Source organism: Lagopus leucura, unplaced genomic scaffold (assembly GCF_019238085.1).
Source record: "Lagopus leucura isolate 7727_CA_CO unplaced genomic scaffold, USGS_WTPT01 Super-Scaffold_100157, whole genome shotgun sequence".
NCBI classification, from domain to species: Eukaryota; Metazoa; Chordata; class Aves; order Galliformes; family Phasianidae; genus Lagopus; species Lagopus leucura.
In genome coordinates this window covers 48,876,298-48,892,095 of record NW_024962334.1, presented here as the reverse complement: position 1 = coordinate 48,892,095, position 15,798 = coordinate 48,876,298, and the positions used below count along the sequence as shown (strand labels likewise).

The 15,798-nt window shown below is 42.7% G+C and overlaps 1 protein-coding gene across 31 annotated transcripts in view; it reads right to left on the bottom strand.

The window, feature by feature from the left end:
- Window positions 1–15,798, bottom strand: part of OBSCN (obscurin, cytoskeletal calmodulin and titin-interacting RhoGEF) — a 176,423-nt gene that overhangs the window by 28,616 nt on the left and 132,009 nt on the right. For 30 of the 31 annotated variants that reach the window (XM_042888385.1, XM_042888386.1, XM_042888391.1 and 27 more), the window contains 4 exons: window positions 15,394–15,561; window positions 15,023–15,125; window positions 14,317–14,446; window positions 13,149–13,254 (listed from right to left, as the gene is read on the bottom strand). In XM_042888385.1, the coding sequence (XP_042744319.1) occupies window positions 13,149–13,254; window positions 14,317–14,446; window positions 15,023–15,125; window positions 15,394–15,561 (507 nt within the window). Of the gene's footprint in view, window positions 1–540; window positions 4,754–7,906; window positions 7,950–13,148; window positions 13,255–14,316; window positions 14,447–15,022; window positions 15,126–15,393; window positions 15,562–15,798 lie in introns of those variants that run through there. The other variant, XM_042888415.1, reaches the window with a different exon arrangement.

Genomic DNA, 15,798 nt, shown 5'->3' with positions numbered 1-15,798 from the left:
ATTCTCAAACACTCCTGGTCCATAAGACAACGTGGGATTCTTCTCCTCTGTGTTGCTATGGTACTGCTTTCTTCCCTGTTTAGTGATGCTATGTGCTATAATCCAAGCTGCTGACCCAAGGAGCATGAAGACTAGCTGTGGTACATCAGGTTAACCCTGTAATGATGTCTGCAACGCACAGCCTGTTTTACCAGTTCCAAAATGGTGACCATGAACCTTTCCACCTCACATCTCCTTCAGCCAATAACCAAAACCACAAGAACCTCGTGGATTTTCAGCCTCCAAATCAGCCTCAGGGGATCCAAGTAGGCAAAAACTGTTCAAAATTATTTGCTCCTACAGCTGAACGGGAAGCGTCCATCAAAAGAGGTTCTTCCATTTGAACTCTTCTGGAACTGTCTATAAAAATGGCAGCCAGAACCTGAATGCGTTGCTGTCCTTGGGCTGCAGATCTGCTCCTGCTTAAGTTGAGGGGAGAAGCTGATGAGATGATGGAGTATCAGGTGCAGAGAACAGAGAAGAACACAGAAACCCAGCAAGTTTAGAGACAGCTGATGCAAGGCATTTATTGATATCAACTCAGCATCTAACAGTGCATCTTGCATTTGTTGTTTTTGTTGTTTTTTTTTTAATCTCAAGCAAACTGAAGTTTCCACTTTATTAATACCCATTTACCTGCAGGAATTACGGCAAAACATTTCTTGTATTATTATTATTTTTTAAACAGCTGCATGTTTTCATCTACAAGAAATAAACCCCCACACGTCTCATTAGTTATCTACACAGTTTAATCACTTACAAGCATCATTTTTAATCTCTAGGAAAATATGTTGAACGTGTGTGTAGCAGACTGCTCAGACACCTTTCATTTTGTGAACAGGGCTCCGCAACAGATTTCAGACATTCGTTTTGATTGCTTTTCTTTTGCTTAGATTTCAAATGAAAGTGTAAGCAGATGTTAATTGCTTTGAGCTAATGAATATATATATATTTTCTAAGACCAACGGAACTGCAGTTTTCCAGCTTCTTTAAAAAAAAATATATACCTGAGCATCAACCACATCAGATTGAACCTCCACATCTCTTCACAGTTCTTTACTATCTTATGGGTGAGAGTATGCTTTAAAGGCAGAGCAAATTCCTTTCTCAGCAGTGCCTGTGTAAATCATAGAGGTTGGAAAAGACCTCGAAAATCACCCTGTCCAACCGTAATCCAAAAGAAATCCACTGTTTATGGAGTTATTCTGGATAGACACCTGAAGAGCTGAGATCAGAACCAGGCCTGATTCAAAAACGTTTTCATTTTCAGAAGGATTTCCCTGATGTATTGTTTATTGCTTTCCAATGCAGAGGGCAGTAGATGAACGAAGCACAGATTACATTGCTTACTCATAAAACAAGCAGTATAAACCAAGGAGCTCTTATCAAAAACAGGAGAGCAACACAAAAGAGGTCTCATTTCTCTCACCGCATGTGATCACTAGGAAAGTGCCCCCTATCTCGAGGGCAGTGCACATGGTATTACACAAGATATCCTGATGGATCTTGAAAAGCAAAAGGCTGAGAAATGCATTCATTTTTGTCACCATATGATCAAGGTTCAGCCACAGAAGAAAAAAATGTAGTCTTTTCTACAAGCACCTCTTGTAAATTCAGACCCTGTTTGCAGGAATATTGCCTGGACTTCAGAACAAGCTTCACAATATCACCTAGTTGGGAAACACTGAGACAGAGCATCACACACCAACGTTTCCAAGGCAATAACTCACTCATCCTCTCTATTCATGCCAGCTAGAAGCTGCATCTGAGAGCATTTCATTTGTTCCATCTACATGAAAACATTTCCTACTGCAGCATGGCCACACAGCTCAGTAGGGATAAGGTATCGGGACTCCTCACCCCACAACTCCATTGGATAGAGAGGGCCAGTGCTTGGTCCTACTGAGATCAATGAGGAATTCCAGTTGACTTCAACCAGGACCACTGTTTGGGCCTTTCAGATAATTTCTTTCCAAGGCTGAGCAATGTGTTGAAGCTCTCTGTGCTATATCCTCTTTAGCGAAGCCAACAGGAATGGGCCATGCCCAGTGCATCTGAGCCTCACAAGCAGGCTGCAAAGCTGCAGAGAAACTCATCAGAAAGCAGCAAGGCGACCTGTGTAATGTGATCCAACACACACTGCTTCAGTAACACGAAGCAGTTGTAACTGGCAGTGCTGCCAAGCAGCCCAATTTATTACAATTTATTTTTCAACCAGGCATTTGTGGTAAAGATCTGCTTGTGGTTTTCTTTGGTTTTGTTCTTTTTTTCCTCTTTTTTTTTTTTTTTGTGGTGCTCCTGTCACTTTGCTGCAGATCCGTGGTGAACTCTTTCTAGCGCATCAGGAGACGTTCATCTGTTAACAGTAAAGTTTCACCACTGGCACAAGTAGGAGATCAAATATACCAGATCATTTTTCCAATAGCATATGTTGACAAAGACCACATTTGTGGTTCTTTGTATGCATTAACATTTGATTACAGTTGCAGAAGTCATTTTGTGCAGCTCTTTAATCTTCTGCTGCACATTCAGTGAACCTATATTGTAAAGTATATGGTTTATAAACCCCCTAGGGTTTATAAACCTACACCTATAGTGGACTTGAAAATAGCAGTCATTGTTAAAAATGGCCTTTTTTGTAGTTTTTCTTACGGTGGAAGAGAGCAATGAAACCTTTGGCTTCCTCAAGTGTAGAGAAGTGTAGAGTCAAAGCAGTGTGGAGCTTTGTAACCTTGAGTGCACGCAGTGACAGATGGCTTTAGCAGGGAACAGTCCTCCCGTGCTGCTGCTGGAGGATGCTGAAAAGCGTCGATTCTTTCACTTCCTTGCCATGCTATCATTCACAGGTTTGCACTCGAAATAATTCTTAAGTTCGTGAACAAAAAAGCACTTATCCACGTGTATCTGTGTCACAGGTAGGAGAATCAGGCTTTTTCCAAGCCTACCCCCGCAGCTCCTCTATGGAATGATATATGTTCACCTCGATCAAAGCTTTTACAATTACAGACTGATCTGACAGACGTGTTCCCTTTAAGACTGGAAAAGCTCATAATTAAATACATTTTACTCAATGATTTTCCCTCGTACACATTACCTTGCCATCATTTTATCATTCTCACCAATTCCCCTCACCCACAAAAATTGTGATCATTTGCTGATGGTGTTTTTTTGTTGTTGTTGTTGTTCTACAACACTGCTTCCTCTTGCAATGACAATTATGCTTGTCTCTGCTCAGCTTTGGGAGAGGTCTTCTGTGCTGATGTGCAACGTGACGGGCTCACCGACTGTCCCATAGCTGAGGGTTCTCGTGGAAACTTCAGTTTTAAAGCTTGACTGCCCATTGTCTGCCGAGAGTTGGACTTCAGTGCAGAAAGATGGTTTCACGGTGAAGGAGGGAGCAGAGGAAGCTGCCGCGTGCACCCCAGGCTTCACCTCCATGCAGGCATCACTCACATGGATGGAGATGTTGGAAGAGCCTACGGACTGCACACCAGTCACTCGAGACGTCGAGACGAACACGCTTCCTGGAATGTGCTCCTCCAACGTGCTGAAAAATGTCTGCCTGGGCTCGGACACCACGGGTCTCCCCAGGTTCAGCAGCACTGGCTTTCCGATGGTGGGCTCGCTGATCTCTGTCTGGAGCACGGAGATCTCGCAGGGTCTGTCTGTTCTGTGGTTCTTATCGTCGCACCCGTAGGTCTCACCTTCTCCTGGAACGTAATCTTCAAGATCCTCCAAAGTCAACATTTTGCCGTTGTGGGTTAAAATTTTGAGGTTCCGGGTGCTGATGTCTTCCGCCTGCATTTCCTCTGGTTCATCAATCATAACGACATTCTCCTCTTCTGGAAGGACATCTTCAACCACTTGGGGCATCCCCTCTTCAACAGGCCAAGATGTGTCTAGCTCATCCACTTCTTCAACCTCTGGCCTCACCGATGAGAAGAGAGGTCCATGCTCATCTGCTGCAGCTGTCTCAAACCTGAAGCTCAAAGGCTCACCCCCACAGGCGAGCAGTGGGGAAGCAACCCTTGCCCCACAGTGCTCACTTGTTTCCTGGGGGCAGCTCCTTTCTTCAGATCCACAATCAGAACAGGAGTTATTTCCTAGCTGTTCCGACTCGCACGGGGAGCTCCTGTCTTCACTGCTGCCTTGAGGTCCTTCCTGATCCGCTGCATACACCAGAGGCTGGATATTGACTTCAGAGAGACTTTCTTGGGGCAAAGATGTTTTTGACTGTTCCACCAATTTATTGTTGGAATTGTTTGTATTTGGATCATCATCTGGGGAACGCGTCGGCCTTGAGCTGGGGAAAGTGAATGTTAACACCCCTGAGTCATCTTTTTCTTGTTTTACTGGGGAAGATCCTCTTTTCTTTGCAGGCTTTTGTGATTTTTTCACCTTGAATTCAATTATTTCTTCCACTTCAACCCATTTGGGCTTTTGCTCTTCCATCTTGGTCTCCACGGTGATCTCTCTTGCTGCTGCTCCTTGCCTCTCCTCTGGCTCTGTGACATAAAGTACGGGGACAGCAGACTTTGAGGTCGCCTCTTGCTCATGCCTGTGGACAGGCTGCCTGATCTTTGAGACAAAAACTGGCTCTGGAGTTGGCTCCGCTCTTGGGGAGCGGGAAGGTGAATGGCCTGAAGAAGAACGAGCAGGAGAAACCCTTCCCCTCTGCCTTGGGCTCTTCACCACAGTAGTTATTGTCTCCTCTCTGATGAGGGAAAGGGTTGAAATGGAGTTGGCAGGAAGACAAGACTTTCTGGGGAGCCACGCTCTGTTTGCACATGCCAGTGTCGATCAAGGCGCTGTAGTGGGGTTAGTCTTAGGAGCATCCAGAGTTGAGAGAAGCATGTCATTTCGGAATGGATACACACACAACGCACACGCCCGCATGCCCATCACTGCCTACTTGCTGAATCAGCCAAAACCTTTTTGCCTAAAGTGGATCCCAGCTCCTTCAGCCTCCTTGTGTGCACAGACACATGCCCAGATGAGAAATGGTCTTCTGGACTCTGCTGTATCTCATATGCTTGCAGTAAACACCTACTTTGTGCCCAAATAGCAGTTGCACCCAAAGGTTTTACGCACTCTAGTTTACCCATTTCCTTAATATCCATGGCTAAGATCTAGGCTTGGCCAAACAAAATGGTAAAATGTTTTTTACTTCAGTAGAGTCAGTAAAGTCCTCTCTTTTAGTAAGTCTATCTTATCTCTATTTTATTGATTAAAGATTCTTTTTAGGCTAGAGATCTTTTTTTTCACAGCCAGAACAGTAATGCTAAAAGGGCATTAAGCATTTGGAAGCCAGGAAAGTTAGAATACTTCCTGCAGAAGTCACCTACGCCAAAATACACTTATATTTACCCTTCATAGTACTGTTACTGCAGACACAGCCTGATCCTACTATCAGCAACTGATATAGGAATACAGATCAATCTGGAATGCCTAGTTGTTATCTCTCAGGTCTTCTGCTGGTCTTTATATTCTTCAAGGTATCCAGTGTGGTTGGGATTCCTCACCACCTGTGCATACATACATTCTGCTTGCATCAAGATAATTATCTACTCCCATCCCAAACTGACTTTAAATGCATTTGGGGACAGGAATATCCAATCTCAGATTTTAATGTTCTTAATTTATATGTTGAACATGCAGTTTTCCTGCAGAATTCTTTTTGTGTCATTTTTTTTGCATGGAAAAACCTGAAGGTAAAGACAGAGTTTGATTTGCAAGTGTAAGGAATCTGAAGTTCTGCTGCAGAGGTGGCTGCTTCAGTGGAGCTAAGAGGAAAGGTCATTTTGTTTCTGCCCTCAGATTTTCATTCTACCTCCAAGCAATAGAGACTTGAATAATAATAAAAAAATAGAATGAACTGAAGGATGAAGACAACCACCGGATCCAGGAAGGAGTGATTATGTACAAAACAATAATTTTTATTCTTTCTTCTCAGTTCCCTCACCAGCCTCAGCACCTAATTGACCAGGCTCATCTGCTCCTGCTTTGCTCTTTCCCACAAGTTACCATCACCTTCCTGCTCTGCCTTCCCACGCTGACCTTGTCTGCTGACACTGCTCTGCAGAGCCTTCATCATGACCACAGTGCCTTTCTGACCTATCCAAAACCAAGTCCCTCCTGATACAGATATGAATGAACCCACTTGTGTTTGCACTAGACTTAGCTCTACACTGCAAAGTTTCAATGCTTTCTTGGCTCTGGGATTTACAGGGACACTGCTCAATCTTGTCTCTAAATTATCTGTCAGTTTATTTCCTGCCTATTTCCTGGTAATTTCAAAAATGCTTCTGTTTCTCAGCTTGCTATGCTTTAAAAGTTGCAGTGTGCCCTTAACAAGCTGATCCCAAACCATATTCCATCACCACCCTCATTTTAGCTTGAGGGCCTCCCAGATGAGCTCACAACCCCATCCTACCAGCAAAGGGAGGACAAGTTCCCTTAGAATCATGGAATCATTAGGGTTGGAAAAGACCACTGTGATCATCTAGTCCAACTCTCAACCTTGCTCTGAGATCCCACATATAAATGTACCAACATACACCCTATTGGGGCCACAGCCCTTAATTTAAGAATCAGTTCCTGAGCTGTCCAATGCAGCGTGTTAGAAATTTAGAAGTCAGCTTATCTGATGGTATTTTGCATTATTTTGATATTATTTAATCAACCAATAGAAGGTGCTGCTTCTGATCTGAAATCATAAAGGGGGAAGGGCTACTATTAGCCTACTGAGGGGAGATGTGAAAAAAAGCATTTTTCCACATGATTTCCAGGTGCAGAGATGTAGAAAGGTAAGATTCACTAAGCGTGGTCTGGATGAGAGAGGTTGTTTCCTGCTCAGGACTTTCTTGGGATGTTTCTGAATGCAGTATCAAGAAGTTTGTCTCTGTTCTGCTGCCCAATGGAAATCCGAACCTTGCACCTTCATTTTCTGGTATTTGAAAGGTTAAAAAAAGGTAATGACTCAAATTGTTAACTCAAATAAATTAGTCAAAGGCAGACCTAAGTCTTGTTCATCCTTCCCGTTCTCTGCCTACTTGCTGGCTCAGGGCAGGAGCTGCTGGGTGTTGGTGCCATGGCTTCATACAGACCACTGGCTCCAGATGGACATGGATGATAACTGATAGTCATCACAGAAAATAATAGAAGGAAAGATAAAGCACTTGTTGTGTCATATCTTAGCTGTTGTTTCACAAATCAGCCTCATCATTTAACAAAATTACTTCGAAAAATGGCAACTATTAGAGTCATGTCCAAGGCAAGGGCTGGTTTTAGCAAAATTATGACTCTTGTGGGAAAGCACTTACCCAAGGACAAAGTTGAATGTCTTGAGGGAGCTCTGACAACCTAGCATGTAAGTACAGTCTTCCAGTATCATACAATTCAGTTATGCCCTTGTTTATGTTACTTAAAACCAAGAAGATGCTTACAGATTTTAATGGCTGATGAGCTCCCACAAAGAAAACACCGTAGGCTGTATTTGTTATGTTTGATGGTCTTTTTGAGTACCCAGTTCCTAACGTTGGTTTATTTCAAAGCTCTGATTTAGCTTGTACCTTCTTGAGCTCTTGTGCAACTCCGGCAATATTCAGTGGAACTACTTCTCATGTTGTATCCTAACAAAAATTTGGCCTGTGCTCTGCCTAGCTGCAATGTTGCTATTTCTTTGAAATGGACAGTAAGACTTTTCAGGTGGTCACTTTGCACAACACAAAATACCATCAGATCTGGTGGGAGAGGGGCGAACACACTTGCATGGCCAATAAACACAAGCTTGTTATTGGATCATGCAGAGGCAGCAAGGCAAAACACAAATGTTACCCGAAAACAACAAAAAATAATCAGCACTTACATGATGATGGTTTTCTTGGGCACTTTAGTCTCTTGTTCAGTGACTACAAAGAAAACAGTATGAACAGCATGGGGTTAAAGAGAGGCAAAAGCTGAAATGATGAAATTAACTTTGCTCAGTTAATCAAAATAGACTGGAGTGAAAAAAAAAAACAAAATGCCTGTACCATCCCATCCATGCTTTCTGTGGTTATTTCCAGCATCACGTTTAGTGATTGTGACCAAGAATGAGGATTCAAATGCTCTTTGAGTAATTTAGATTTGCTAATAACTGTGTTGAGAACAATATTTCAAAAACTGTTGGTTTTTTTTGCTACTGTGAGATCCTGACTTTTGTTTGAAAGGCCAAATAGAGAAGACAAGTTACTGTGTTTTTTACCTCTTTCCCTTCCCTGTAATACAGTGGTGACGGTGTAAGAAACCTGGGAATGCTTTGAGATGGGAAATCCTGGAGAGCTGAAATGCTTTCAACTGTGATTTCACTTACTTGAAGGGTTTCCCCCAAACACTGAACACTTCCTACTGTGGACTAGATGCAAAATCCCAGCTGACAACAATGACAATGAAAATCATTATCATCAGAACAGAAAATGAGCATCAAAAATCTCAGGAAGCCCCATGGTAGCCCTGTAGCACACTTACATTTGCTCCTTCCCTTTTGTTCTAGTGTGTGCAGTTTTTGTGAGCCCTGCCCCATGCTGAGCTAGAATCTTGTAAGGCATGCCAAGGTATAGAAAAAAAAATGATAGAAGATTCAATGACTTTGCAAGTATTTGTTCAAACGGACGTTTTTGGAACTACAAAAGATAGCATGTAAAGAGCCAATAGAGATTTTCAGCAGGTCCCCAACTTACAGAATCATAGAATGGCCTGGGTTGAAAAGTGCTCATCCAGCTCCAACCCCCTGCTGTGTGCAGGTCACCAACCAGCAGCCCAGGCTGCCCAGAGCCACATCCAGCCTGGCCTTGAATGCCTGCAGGGATGGGGCATCCACAGCCTCCTTGGGCAACCTGTGCCAGTGCCTCACCACCCTCTGGGGGAAAAACTTCCTCTTAATATCTATAAATATTTATCTGCTGGAATAAAATCGAGACACAGAACTGGGCTGTTTAGAACCTATTCTGAACCACTGAACCTATGTGAGATCTGGAAAAAAAAAAACCCAACATCAAGCCCCACCTCTTCTTGAATAAGTTAGAAAAGTTTCTAAGAAACTTAATTTGATCTCAAAATAGTTTTCTAGCAATTGGTTTGCAGCCTTCTAGCCAGCCTATAATCAAGCAGCTCTGGTCATTTCAATTTGGTACAATTCAAAGTGAACTGCAAATTAAAAAAAAACATATATTCCTGAAAACACAAAAAGCGAGAGATTCAATTCTGTTGCAAACCGAATTTGTTGTAAAACCTCTATCAAGTGGGTCCTGGTGACTCACAGTTCACTGCAGAACACATCTGTTTTGTATGTGCTGTGTCTGAGGCGTGAGGGAGGATTTACACAGCCCTCTGTAAAGGATAGAACCACATGAAAGTAGGATGAGAGAATCTGGGTTTCTTTTCCCAAGAGGAAAATATTCTGCATCCGTTTTAGCACCGGATTTATCATTTCAACTTGTTTGAGAGCGTTGTAGGAAAACAGCTTTGCAAAGCAGGAGGCCCTGAGAAGCAGGTTAAAAGCTGTAAGCATTAGGGTCAGCCAGTGCTTCTGTAGGGCCAAACTCCTCCTTGGTTAATGCATTCAATCAGTGCCTTGTGAGTTACGGAACATTTAGGCTTAGCCTGAATGGAAGTCGGCTCTGGTTGCTCTGAATGGTTGAAAGATGGTTTCCAATGTGGCCTTTCTTACAAACTTTAAGCTCTACTTTTCCCACTCCATGAAGCTCAAACCCATTTCCACACTGCATGGTGTGTATATCTCAGAGATGAACCCACAGCATGGGATGCACAAATTTGACATGAAATGCTAAAGCCAATTGCAATATGGAAAACTCAGGGGCATAAAGCAGTTCCCTAAAGTGGGAGGCTGAGTGTTCCTCTGCATTTAAAGCAGTCTTACGTTTCAGAGCCCCGGGATACGTGGCTTGCAAGAGGGATGTTATCAAAAGCCAGGTAGAATCATAGGATCGCTAAGGTTGGAGACGACCTCCGAGATCCTCATGTCCAACCCCAGCCCACCCCGCCATGCCCACTGACCATGTCCCTCAGTGCCACATCTCTGTGTTTCACCTACACCTCCAGGAGTGGTGACCACTGGGTAATGAATCTGCCCAAAGCTCTGCATGAGAACTGAGAGAAAGCTATAAGGATACTTGTTGCCTTGCTGTCACTGTGCTGTACTTTGGGTACTTTAGGTTTTATCTTCACTTGAATATCCCATCCTTTCTCCTACTACTCACTGTTCTAGACTTGCCTGCCCAGATGAAAATTCAGCACTTCTAAGAAACACTGGGTTTTTATTGGAAAAAAAATGAACAAGTTAGTGAATGTGGGATGAGGGAATTGCAATAACAACGTGTTAAAAAGGGATGCCAGAGCACGCCAGCCCACGCTGGGTCAGATCTGCTGTATGGAGGTTAAGCAGCAAGGCGGGTGGCCACAAAGCAGACAGTCAACTTGAAGTCAAAGAGAAAGATCTTCTTTCCATTGCATTTTTTGATGTGTCTAAAATTCTTCATATGTCTACAGAAAGAGTATTTTTAAAGCAACTCTCCGTTGACTTCAGTGCAAAAACCAAGTGTGACTGAAGGCAGAAGTCAGAGGGTCCCTTAGTTCAGTGGTTTCCATCCTTTTGATTTTGATCCTTCCAATTGATCTGCAAATTTCCATACCACGAATTTAAACCTAATGGCAAGAATTTTGCTTTTGAGACCCCAAGTGTTGGTCTGATGACCACCACACAGAGCCTGTAAACCACTGTACTAACGGAATCTCAATCGTGATAGTAGGTTTGACTTGGTGTAATACACAGTACAAGAAAATGAAAGCTAACACAACTGCAACTAAAGCCCCTTGGGTGTCTCAGGAGGCTTTTATTATAGTCACTTCCCAGAACCAACAATAAATCAGGTAAACTGGAAAACGGACATAGCAGCCATTTTCTGATGTAGTAAAACCACACAGCAGCAATGTAGTCGTCTTGGTGAAGTTATAAATAGTCCAATTTTCACACAGAGAAAAGATTGTAAGGATGGAAAGCGAAAGCCTTCCTGAGATCCATCCATCCTCCCGTTCTTTGCCAGACGAGCTTGATTTTTCAATAGGTAGATCAAAGTGGTCACTGATTCCCAGAGAAGCAATTAACTCCCTCCCACTTTGGTACAAGCGTATTGTGCCAAACTTATCCCTGATATGATTCTGCTCAGAACAGCCATCGTGGTCCATGGGTGAGCCTGCTCATTGCTCTCGGCTGCCTTGGAGCAGCTCCCACTGTTTCACCCTGGAGGTCACTCAGGGATCTATTTCTTTCCCTATTACCAAGCTCAGTCAATTGCAAATCACAGACCAGAGACTATTTCATAGCAACAAGCTCCAATTACATTTCTTCCAACAAGCTCACCAAATCTTTCTGTTTATGGCTGTGGGAGTGACATCGCATGATTAATTCAGGGCTGAATTTGTAACCCCATGAGCTGTTGTACAACCTTTGCTTTTATAGCATTCTTGGCACAAGGAAACTTCATGAAGATATGCCATCCTAACAGTAATTTGTGTTCCTCTACATACTGCATGTGAGTTATTTTTCTCTCTATGTCTCAGCAAGGACAAATCATTAAAGTACCTCAACATTGATGCTACCGAAATAATTGTAGTGTTGCTCTACAGACACCATTCTCCCTGCCATGCTGTTTGATGATTTACAGTATTCTGGTAAAGAACCACAAGGAAAGCAAGCATAAAACCAAAACATGTGAGTACATAGATCTGGATACTGCTGTTAATGCCCTGGTGTGTCTGAACCCTCTTAATGTGTAGCAATGCATTATTGGTGTTTACAGAGGGCTGACCCCATGCTCCATCCTGACCAGGACCCTCTCTCAGACAGAGCCAACATGGAGATAAAGATAAGGAAATAGAATTGTGGAGTACCATTTTCCCTGAGTATTTTTCCAGACTCTGGTCAGAAGGTCTTTATATTTGATGGCCCTCACTTGGATGTGGATAACAACACTCAAACCCTGTCAAAAGTACACTTGAACTCTTGTTATTATCCTGAGTTGATATGAAAACATCGATGATGAGGAAAGAATATACCACAGTTCTTGGCGAACCTCTGGCTTTCTTTTGCCATGTCCCAATTGCCTGCATCTGGAAGAGCTCTCTGACATCAATGCTTGTTGGCATGGAATGACCTATGCCTACCCCAGTCCTTTCTCTCACCCTTCAAAGCAGTAAGCTATCCACTATCTACTGTCCCTTGGCTGTATTACCTCCTGAACTGCTTCTGGGGGCTGCTCAAGAGAGACAGCACTGGCTGTCCCATGCTCAGCCATGCAAGGATGCTCCTAATGTATGAAGAAACAATTTTGAATGCTAGGGAATATTCCACTCTCAGATTTGGCCACTAATCTAGATTTGTGTACCTAGCAGACCGCTTGTGTAAGTTCCTTTAGTAAAAAGGTATCTTCAGGAAGGCAACTGAGGAAGTTAAAGTGCTAATAAAGGGATGTGTTATTGGATGGTGTAAGATCAGCCCGTGTGATTCGGTTGAAAGATGCATGGAAAAAATGGAACAGATTCTGTGATTATGTGAGTAGTCCTAGCAAAGGGTTGAACTATTGTGCAGGATATACAGCAGTCAGTTCTCCTTTCCTAGTAATTCCAGAAGGTTTTCAGTAGCATTTCAGGAAAGGATCACAATATATCTGTGGCTTTATTTACTGGCCCCTGTTCTCTGTCAGAAAAACGTAACTCGTGTTCTGCCAGGCTGACATACGTTTCCAAGCACTACAGCAGGAACAGAAACATTTTTCTTGGCTGGTGTGACATACCCTTCATTTACGCCTGCTTTCTCATATAATGTGTTTATGAACATTATATGATGAAGTTGATTTGCCAGATTTGGAAATCAACAGACGGTGATGGGTATATGGCTGAGCTGCAGTATACCCATACACGTCTTGATGGACATACAGATACATGGACACCAACAATCAACATGGATAAGATGGCAAATATGTTTGAGCCTCAATGAGATGGTTTTAGAGTTAATACACTGACATACTTACAGAGCTGGACAAGGACCATACCTTCAATGGTGATGGCTTGGTCTCCTCTCCTCTCCTGGGTCAGGGCTGCAGCAGTGTGATGGTAAAGTTCTGCTCCACTTTTTGCTGACCCTAATCTGTTCACCAGCTAAAGAGAATTATGCGGTACTGAATAAAATGCAGGATGCTTTTCTACAATAAAATCTTCCATACTCTAACAATAAGTATTTTGCAATTACCTGACAACAGAAGCAGATGAATCTGTGCCCCTAGGCCTGAACAGAGTTCCAATGAACACAAGCTGCTCAGTAAGTTCATTATAATGCTTTACCATGAATGACTTACACAAATAAGTTATGGCACAACAGCTAGCTTAGTTACTCATTGTTTGCTCTGTGATTTGGTCCTAAGGTAACTATCTCTGCTAAGAGCTCAGATTCCTGCCATTGAAGTGGTAGTTAAACAGTTGTGTTAAACAGCTGTGTGGTTTGGTTTTGTTTTTTTTTTAAATCATCCTTTGGTCTATTGAATCTTACTCAACCAAGGCAACACTGGATCTTCGGATCTTAGCCAGGTGATGTGGTTTTGCTAAAATCCTAGCAGGAGTCTTTAAATTGGATCAGACCACATAAAAATCAATGGAAAAACTGCGAAGTTGCTGTGAGCTCAGCCACATCCCCTTTCATTGCTGAGTCCTGAGAGCTTATTACTATTTTATTACTGTGAGTGCACAGACTATGCCTAATTTTTAGAAAATATTTTACAGCATGTTCATTCTAATTTTGAGATACTTCCCATGAATGCTTGCTAAATATACAGGAATGGCAGTGGTTTCCATTTCTGTTTACTTTACTTCTTCCTCTTGGATTTGTAGTGACATAAATCTGTTCTAGTTTGAAGGTGGTCCTGAGGAAATAATCACATCAGAATGATCCCAAACTTGCAAAGATGTAGCTCTAGAGATCTGGATTTAAGTTCCAGAGTAAGCTCACTCTATCATTACTAGAACAACCAAACTCTCAGATCAGAGTCATCCTAAGCTTTCAGATGTTCAAAGTCCAGATCAAGGGAGAACCTGACTTGTATAAACATTTTTGATATGGCACGCAGCAACAACTTCTCAGTCACTAATCCCATGCAATGGATGTCAGTGCAGTGACTTCTCCAGTCTACGTCATGTCAGCAGATCTCTAAATCTCTCTGAACTTACTTCACATTCGTAGTGTCCCATGTCTTCATTGGAAGGGTTCTTGACCACCAGGACTATTACACCACTCCGTGGTTCACTGAAAGTCTGGTATTTATTTGTGTCCTTCAACAATATGCCATCCTTGTACCATCTGCATGGGAAAACACTTCGTATGAGCCAGAAAAAAAAGCAGTATCAAGAGATTCCCAGTTCACTGATCCATGTATCAGACCAGTGAGCACACAAATCAGGAGTTAATCATTAGCTAAATGCTTGTTTCTTGGAAGACAGTCATGCAGAAAGGTAGATCACACATGGATACTGAAATACGTGGGGTGCAGAGACCCTTCTCAAGAAATCTCATCAGCCAATGCAGGGAAATGTGCTTCTAATCACTGAGAAGTTATATTGAGCTTCCTGATTATCGCAGACGGTTTGCTCTATTCAAGTGTAGGACAAGGAGAGTAAAGCGACGACAAAATGTTGTCAGGGCATGAGTGTTTATATCTAAGCATTATCTGTAAGTACTGTTCCAGATTCCAGCCAGAAAAAAAATATTGAGAAGCTAAGGAAGGGCGGGATAGGGAAGAACCAGTGTGGGGATGGTTGTAAGGTAAAAAACTCAGGGAAGAAAGGGTCATAACTCGGGAAAAACAAGCAAGGAGGGTCTTCAGACCATACAGAATGGGAATGTGGGATTTGTTCCCAAGCTGCTTGAGGAACTGACCTGATCTGAGGCCTCGGTGCTCCTTCGACAGTGCAGGTAAATTGAGCATCCTCACCCTCCACAAAATAAGCATTTCTAACCTTGTTCACAAACCGTGGTGGCACTGCAAAGCAAAGGTAAAGGCAGTGAACAGCTGGAAATATGACAGTGCTCTAACAGATACAAAGGTGTGTCCCTGACCAGATAATTCTCAGGATTTCAGTGCACAAGGCAGTAAAGACCTCTTTTTTGACCTGAGATTTCACCGCTACTGTATCTTCAAGAAAAATTAATCTCTCTTGCATGCTATATAGAACTTCTGGAATGTCTTCATATTGATGCTCAGGGAATTACATTGCCCTTTGAAACAACACCTCTGTGCAGGTCTTTACCTTGAACAAGGATCTTTCCTAAGGTACTGGCATTTCCAGCAGGACTGGAAGCAAAGCACATGTACTGTCCTGAGTCCACGCCTGTGAGGTTGTCCAAGATCAGTGTGCAGGAGCCATCAGGATCTTCTATTATAATGTGATGGGGATCCACCTCCACTGGCTTTCCATCTTAAAAATTAAGGGAAAAAACTCTCTGTAAATATTTCAGTATCAGTTATGTTTTCTCCACAGGACTTTTATCCAGCTCTTCCACTTCAGAGGAATGAGAGCTGCATTTGCTTTCTAGCACCTGATGTTAGTGATTGAAGAATGAGCTCTTCATCACCCTCAAAAGAAAATCTTCCTGTAGGTAAATGGAAGGATGGCTGGACTGGGTGATCTTGTAAGGTCCTTTCTACCCTTGTG